A 9,082-nucleotide genomic window follows, 5' to 3' on the forward strand; every position below is an offset into this window, starting at 1 on the left:
TCACAAAGGTATTACATGATAGAGTTTTAATGAAATACCTGCAAAGAGGCACGTAGAGACAGTGGTTAGTACTGCTAATGGACTGAATAGGATATTATTAATTTTGGAAGTTTTAGGCAGTACTGCGTTTGCAAGATTTGTGTTGACATATAATTGCGTACAGCATGTAAGTTCTAAATTTGTGAAATTTGAGAAAATATACAGAAAATTGAATTCTTCATATTTTTATAAGAAATGGTGCCCCCTGAAGTTATTATTTATTCTTATCAGTGCAAGATAAATGCTAAATCATTAACTAGTGTCATTTCATTAAAATGGTAGATATTATTTTAAATAAAAAAGTTCATTCTTTTTCATGTTCCTCCTATTACGGACACTGAAAATTAGTTGAACATTCAAAATGCTGAGCTGAGAGGAGATTGAGTTTCACATACTGATATATGTTTTCTTTGATCACTCTATCACCTTTTTTACCCATTACTCAGTCACGTTTGATGGTTACTTCACCAACCATCTGCACACCCGATTGTGAATAGTCTTACACGCAACTGCAACTCACTGATTCAGTAACTGTTTTTACCCTTATAAGCCTCATTGATTTGGTAAAGAACCTCTTTTGTTGTCATGTTTGTGCATTCAGAAAACAAAGCATCAGTGTTGTATGAATTATTATTGATCTCTTTTAAATATTTCTACATTGTAATCCCTGCTTCCTTTTGCTTAGTGTAGACAAACCGTACATCATCAGATCACATCCTCATAAGAAAGACTCCATTAGGCTTATTTTTAGAAAAAATGTGAAACATGATAATCTGTTTTGTTGAAATGATAACCTCAATCAAATTGATTTTTGTGTTCATTTTTAGGTATATGAAAGTGCCAACTGGAAATACAGGAGTATACGATCCAACTGAGATTCATAATCGTGGTCAGCTAAAGAGGCATATGTGGCACTGTATGATTTATCTGTGCTACTTCCTTGTGGCCTTTTTTATATATTTATATTGGTAAGAAATGCATTATTTCATTAGCAGTACAACTTAGTAATATACCCAAAAAAGGAAAATTACATGTGATGGTATAGTTTATTGGTACTCACATTAAATTCAAGTGATTAAAAGTAATGCAACCACCAGCAGGAAACTTACTCCTGTATGTCACAAAGTGAAAGTCCTCATACTTAAAAATAAAAAATGAATAATAAACAATTGACATAAGTATCCAAATAAGTACGCATCAACACACACACACACACGCCAACTCCAGCATCTTTGGCTGCAATGCCGATTATTGACATTTTTGAAAATAGGATATATATGGATTATATTCCATTTAGCAAAGACAAGTAGATTTCAATTACCACGATTTCCTTTTAGAGCTAAACCTTATGACAAAATCACAGATGTTTGCACTAAAGCTGTTCAGGTCAGTATGAATACACAAAAATCGGAAATTGTTTTCTTAAGACAGTTGTGAAGTACAAAAATGTTAGTGTAAAGCTACATGTTTTTTTTAAAAAAAGTTGATTCCATCCGAAATCTTTATTATAAGAAGTAAAGCAAACATAAGAATTGTTGCTCTTTCATTGTGTCTGAATATGCATACACTACTTTTAGTGCCAGTAGGCGGGACGCATCAATCCAGTCAGAAAACTGATGACAAAGGAAAATTCACTTGAAACTGTCAGATTATAAGGAGAGAGAATGGCCAGTACCTAGCTCCAGTAAACAAAATTCCTAGTGTTGTAGATAGAAACACTTAAAGCAGCAAATTATGAAACGTTACTTTTGACCCTTGTATGTTCCTTCTTCGCTAATGACAGGATTATGTGGGGCAAGTTTGGAAAAAGAGGAACAGCAGGCTATTCAGAAAGAGGAACAACAGGTTATTCAAACTATAAGTTGGGAGGTACTCATCTCTCTTATATATGCTATTAGCCAATTTCAACCAGGCAGTTAAAACAACACATACACACACTAATACTAGCGACAGACATGGATAAAACAGAAAATCTTGTAACAAAGCCACACAGGCATACATAAAGTTTATATCTGATACAAAATGCGAAAACTAATTGATGGACTAACAGTGATTCATGCTAAATAACAATGCCAAAATACAGATCGCATGTCAGTCAATACATGTTTATTTTGCATGTAAGTGTGAAACCAGTACCAAACAACTAAAATCACCTTATATATGACGTACTCATCTTTATGGCTACTCTGCAACTCACACTGCTTGGCAGAGGTTTCATCCAACTACTTTCAGACTGTTTCTTTAATGTTCCACTCTTGAATAGCACATGTGAAAAAATGAATACTGAAATCTTTCTTTGTGAGGTCTGATTTCTCTTATTTTATTACAGTCATTGTTCCTCCCTACATACGTAGGCATCAACAAAATGTATTCACATTTAGAGGAGAAAATAGGCGATTGAAATTTCATGAAAAGATTTCAGCACAATGCAAAAGCCCTTGTTTTGATGATTGCCACACCAACTCACTTATCATATTGATGACAATCTCTCCCACATTATGTATTAATGCAAAATGAGCTTCCCTTCATTGAAGTTTTTAAATGTCCTCCGTCAATCAATTTCATAAGATTCCCACACAGCACAGCAATACTCTAGCAGAGGACGGACTGCCATAGTGTAGGCAGTTTCTTCATTAGACCTGTTGCATCTTCTAAACATTCTGCCACATTATCTAAGTGATTCCAATTTAAGTTGTTTGTAATTGTAATCTCTAGCTATTTAGTCAAATTTACACTCTAAACATTTCTGTGACTTTTGCATAGCTGAAATTTAATGGATTCCATTTAGTATTCATGTGGGTGATCACACACTCTTTAGAGTCAATTGCTACTTTTTGCGCCATACAGATATCTTGTCTAAATCATTTTGCAATTGGTTTTGACCTTCTGATGACTTCATGGATGATAAATGACAGCATCATTGGCAAATGATCTAAGAGTGCTGCTCAGGTTGTTTCCAGAATCATTTATGTAAATTAGGAATGGAAGAGGGCATATAACGCTTCGTTGGGAAAGATCAGATCTGACTTCTGTTTTACTTGATGAGTTTCTGTCAACACTATGAAGTGTGATTTTTCTAACAAGAAATCTGTTCTCCAGCCACACAATTGACACGATACTCCATAAATGTGCAATTTGTTTAGAAGCTGCTTGTGAGGAATGATGTCAGAAGACATCTGGAAATCTAGAACTGTCGAGTCAGTTTGAGGCCCCCTCTCTGTGTAAATAAAGAACTAGTTGTGTTTCACAAGAATAGTATTTTCTGATCAGTGCTGACTGTGTGTCAACAGATCAGTTTCTTTGAGATAATTCATTATATTTGAATAGAGTATATGTTTCAAAGCCCTACTGCAAATTGACGTCAGTGATACTGTCTGTAATTGAGCAGATTACTTCTATTTCCATTATTGTGTATGAGTATTATGCCTACAACTTTCACTCCTTAAATACAGATCATTTGTAGTTGTTGCATGAGTGGTTGTGATTGCTAAGTATTGAGCTGTTTTATCAGCAAACCATGATAGGAATCTGATTGGTGTACAATCTGGACCAGAAGACTTGCCTTTATTAAGTGATTTAAATTGCTTTACAACTCCAAAGGTATCTACTTCTGATTTACTCATGTTCAGAGCTGCTCTTGATTTGAATTCATTGTCTGTTCCAAAGAAATCCTGACTTAAGTACTATTTTCTTTTCTTGCCATGCAAGAAAATTGTGCCATAACAGAGATAAAGATGGATAATCTTATCCTTTCTATACAAATAAGTACTACAACCTACATTCATTTGAACATATTTACTGTATTCATTTGTAAGTCTTCCTCTGCAATTTTTGCCCTCCACATTTCTTTCCAGTACCAAATTTACAATTTCTTGATGCCACAGGATGTGTCCTATTAAAAGATACTTTTTTTGGGGTCAAGTTGTGTGATAAATTTCTTTCTTTCTCAATCAATTCAATATCTCCTCTTTAGTTACACAGTCTACACGTCTCATCTCCAGCATCCTTCCATTTCAGAAGCTAATATTTTCCTCTTGTATCAGCTGCTTATCATCCACATTTCACTTCTGTACACTCCAGACAAAGATCTTCAGAAAACACTGTGTCACACTTAAATTTATATTCGATGTTAACAAATTCTTCTCTTTCATAAGTGCTTTTCTTGCTGTAGCCTGTCTGCATTTTATATCCTCTCAACATCAACCATCATCAGTGAGTTTCCTTAAAGCATTTATTAATGTTTCTGTCAACAGTTGGAATATTTAGTAGGTGATTAGTTTAGAAACCTAATAGGTTCATTTTCAAGTCTGGCCTACTGAGGCTGCACTGACAGTGCCTGATGTTAATAATAAACATTGAGTGGCAATGCATGTATTGTAAATGATTGCAGGATGAATGCCACAATCCACACATGCTTGTTACCAAGTCAAAATCAAACTTGTATTGGTAACAAGCATGTGTGGATTGTGGCATCCATCCTCTAGACATTTATAGAGCGTGTGTTGCTGCTCAGTGTTTATTATTAAGATCAGGCACTATCAGTGTAGCTTTAGTAGGCCAGGCTTGAAAATCAACCTGTAAGGGTTGGAAACTAGTCATCTAATAAATATTCCAACTGTTGACAGAACCATTAATAAATGCTTTAAGGAATTTAAATAAAGCTGCTTTTTCCCTGTCAACAAAACAATGAAACTGGAGTCTGAAGTATTTTGTTGCCTAGATAGCAAAGCTCATGTACTACTTTTAGTGTTTCATTGTCTAATATAATTCATTCATCATCACTTGATTTAATTTAGTTACAATAACCATTTATGGTATAAAAAAGTGAACTTGTGAATACATGATGACATACCACTACAGTTCTAGGAGGAATGAGAAACAATACCTTGCTTTGTTAGTCAGAATATGCCCAAAGAATTCCACTTAAGTGTAATAATGTATATAATTTGCACTAAACATCATTTGATACCATTTGGGAAATGATATAAAATATTTCATATGGTAATTAGCATGAAACATAGTGCCATTGTCACACACAATATATGACCATGTATGTGTCATGAACTGCACACTTCCTATATATCAAAATACAGTATCACCAAGAAATTCATTATGTAACTAAAACCAGAACTACAGTGTAGTCTACTGCAGTATACACTGAAGTGACAGAAGTGACCTATCATATCGGAGCTCTTTTTGGTTGGCTTAGTGCAGCAGTGGAAGTCCCCTGAGAAGTATTGAGCCATGCGCTCTCTATAAGTGTCCATGATTCCGAAAGTGTTGCTGATGCAGGATTTTGTGCACAAACTAATCTCCTGATTGCGTCCCATAAATGTTTGATGGGATTTGTGTCCTGTGATCTGGGTGGCAAAATCATTTGTTCAAATTGTCCAGAATGTTCTTCAAACCAATCGTGAACAATTGTGGCCCTGTGACATAACGCATTGCCACATGTAAATCTCATCATTGTTTGGCTGCAAATGGTCTCCAAGTAACTGAACATAACCGTATCAAGTCAGTGATTAGTTCAGTTGGCCCAGAGGACCCACTTCATTCCATGTAAACACAGCCCACACCATTATGGAGCCACCAGCAACATGCACTTTGCCTTGTTGACAACTTGGGTTCACGGCCTCATGGGGTGTGTGCCACAGGCAAATCCTACCATTAGCTCTTAATAACTGAAATAAGGACTTGTCTGACCAGACCAAAATTTTCTGGTCGTCCAGGGTCGAGTCGATTTGGTCAAAAGCCGTGGAGAGATGATGCAGGCAGTGTCGTGCTGTTAGCAAATACACCCGCGTTGGTCATTTGCTGCCATAGCCCATTAATGCTGAATTTCACTGCACTGTCCTAATGGATATATTTGTCATATGTCCCCACATTTATTTCTGAAGTTATTTCACGCAGTGTTGCTTGTCCATTAGCACTGACATCTCTTCGCAAATACCATTGCTCTCAGTCGTTAAGTGCGACGTCTGTGGTGAGAGATGGTGCCTGAAATGTGGTATTCTCTGCACACACTCGGCACTCAGAATATTGAATTCCCTAATGATTTCTGAAATGGAATGTTCCGTGCTGTGTGGCCATAAACGTGTCGGAAATCTTTTCACATGAATCAACTGAATACAAATGAAAGCTCCACCAATGCACTACCTGTTTATACATTGTGTACATGGCATCACTGCCATCTGTACATGTGGATATCACTACCCCAGGACTTTGGTCACCTTAGTGTAAGTCTGGATGCCAGTTGCATAATTCGTTATGTGGTAAATAAAAAATGAATTTATTTAGGATTATCACCCAAAGATACCACAATAGCCCTTTTGATGTATTTAAGGTCTCCTCACTTTCTGTACATCTTTTGATAGGAAAAACAAAAGTGTGCAACACGCAAATGCTACATGCATTAAAATGTTTCTGCTGATCTTAAATCATTCAAAAATCAAATATTTTTAGAGCAGGTGACAGTAATAAATGCTAGTTATACAACTGTAAGGAAAATCAAAAGAAAGAAACAAATACACCAGTAAATATCAGGAGCTGAATGAGAACTCTATGAAATGTGAAACAAGTTACCTGCTGAATTGTCATTTCAGTGAATAAGTGAGTCTGAATATTGTGAAGATCAAATATAAATAAAAAGAGTTATGTGTACAGGTCTATCCAAAAATTATTATGGAAAAAAACATTAATTCTTCATTGAAATGACGTATGCTATTGAGAATGGTATCCAACTCCATAAGTTTATTTTTACTTGAGTTTCATACAAGTCTGTATAATTTGTACTCATGATGAGAAACACTGTTGCTCAACAACTGGATGTTATAAATGTTGCATATCAGCACTGTGCATTATGTAGCATATATCTCCTCAATAGCCCATTTCATCTTAGAGGCATATTCACTTGTTTTCAATTATCCACTGCTCTGCACAACAGAGATTGTTCTCTGAATTGTCTAGTTGTTGTTGCAAAAGGTCAACACACACACAATGTCCTTGACATATGTTAACAAAACTGCTGGATGTTAAATCAGATGACTGCAGAGACCAAAGCATCATTTCCATTTTTCGTGTGGCTGAATGACATTTTGATGCTCATGAACATCTCAATAGAAATGAAGAGAAGTGTCTTCCTGTTGAAGAACCATCCTTATCTTGACATAACTCATTCTGTTAACATGTCGAGACTGGTGAGGACTCTAAAGGAAAGTAGGGCATTCAGACATATTCAGTTTTGGTGAGTGAATTTAGATTTCATATTGGCATGTAAGTTTTCTGTATTCCACATCTGAAGATTGTTGTAATTGATGTTCCCATTGAGTTGCATCATAGCTGAGCACTGACCAGACAGCAAATCTATCTTCTTGTAACGGGTTCTCCATTTAATTTCATGAGATAGCAAATTCTGCCTTGCCTGTTGGTCTCAAATTCTGGGTGAACTGCTGTGTGTCTACACAAGTCACTTTCATGGAAGATAAAAAAATCTACTCACCAAGCAGTGTCAGCAGAATAGACACACAAAAGGGTTTGAACACAATACATGCACAGTTCATACCTTTCTACTGTCTGCCTTGTAGTTTGTGAGCAACCAAGTTTGTGATTTGTTGGATACAAATGTCCATTGGATTGAAGTGTTGATAGAGAGAAGAGAAAGAAAGGCAGAAACAAGGAAGGTAAAGAGTTCAGCATCCAACTGATAATGATGACATTTGACAAGCAGCAAAAACTTTGATTGGGGAATAGATGGAGAAGTAAACCGTTCATGTCCTTTTTAATGAAACTATCCTAGAATTTGCCTCATGCAGTTTAGGGACATCATGGGAAACCTAAGTCTGAATGGCCAGTTGAGGAAATAAATTGTGCTGAATGTGAGTCCATTGTGCTAATCTTGCTTTATGAAACTGTTTAATCCAATATTATATTCAGTCCCTGTGTGGAGATATTGGTTAAATTGTGTTTAAAAATGTCACTACACTACCAGAACAGTTCATCAAAAAAACTCTTATTGTGAGACTGCCACATTATAAACAGTTCACTTCTTGTAATTAGTACATGATCCACCACAGTTGGGCATGAAATTGATAACGTTTTGGCTGTGATTCCACAGCACTATAGATTGTATACATCATTTCAGTTAAGAATAAACTGTGTTTCCACCATCCTGCAGGAATATGATTTGTGAGTTTCAAAGTTGATTTTTTATGAGTGTAGCATCTGTTGTGCCACAAAAAATTCTTAAATTTATATTTATTGGTGCATTTATTTTTTTCTTGCAGTCTGATTATCTCCCTGCTGAAAGCAAGCCCGTTTAAAAGGCCGGATGAGGATACTCTGTCAGAAATGTGAAGACTACTTTTTTACGGAGACTGACTTTATTTATTTTGTTTAGTGAAGTTCATATTTGCAGCTTGTGCAACTAAAGTGTTGCTTTCAAATGTTGGATGTGTGTGATTCCAAGACTCAAAAGACTGTTAGCCAGAAAGAACAAAGCTGTCCACTTAAAAAGAATAAGAACTGAATGTGTATGAATTTAGATTTTTCATGCATTGTTACTATATAAATATGCATTTTGCATATTTCTTATAGTTTTGAGAAATCTCATTACCAACATTGTCAGAAACTGTACAAAAATTTTCTTTGTAATTGTCAATAAAATGATTCATTTTTTCATCAGTATTTTACTCATTCTAAAACGTTGTTTTTTGATTCCATAATGATTATAGTGTGTTATCCTGAAGGTAATTCATTGTAACATAAAAATTAAATTAAAACTATAAAATACACTGCCTGTATTTAGTGTCTTGCCAAGAGTGGCATGGTATATAAGGGGTGTAAACAGCTTTAGATTGTGAGTGATCACTGTGAAGGAAATGTAGATGAATCATTCTGGTGTGAAACAACGTTATCAGCACCTGACTAAGTTTGAAATGGGACTTGTTGTGGGTCTCCATTTGGCCAGTTCATTGAGTCAGCATTCAGATGTGACAATGGTTCATTGTTGGGCTGCATGGCAGTGTGAGGGCAGGCATCGTCAGGG

The 9,082-nt window shown here is 35.7% G+C and overlaps 1 protein-coding gene across 1 annotated transcript in view; it reads left to right on the forward strand.

Moving 5' to 3' along the window:
- Positions 1-8,715, forward strand: part of LOC126278541 (protein cornichon homolog 4-like) — an 80,065-nt gene extending 71,350 nt beyond the window's left edge. Inside the window, exons 4-5 of the mRNA XM_049978717.1 lie at positions 867-1,007; positions 8,322-8,715. Of these exons, the coding sequence (XP_049834674.1) occupies positions 867-1,007; positions 8,322-8,391 (211 nt within the window). The 3' untranslated portion in view covers positions 8,392-8,715. The remainder of the gene's footprint in view (positions 1-866; positions 1,008-8,321) is intronic.
- The last annotated feature ends 367 nt before the right edge of the window (positions 8,716-9,082 follow it).

The sequence above is a fragment of the Schistocerca gregaria genome, chromosome 6 (genome assembly GCF_023897955.1).
Source record: "Schistocerca gregaria isolate iqSchGreg1 chromosome 6, iqSchGreg1.2, whole genome shotgun sequence".
Taxonomy (NCBI): domain Eukaryota; kingdom Metazoa; phylum Arthropoda; class Insecta; order Orthoptera; family Acrididae; genus Schistocerca; species Schistocerca gregaria.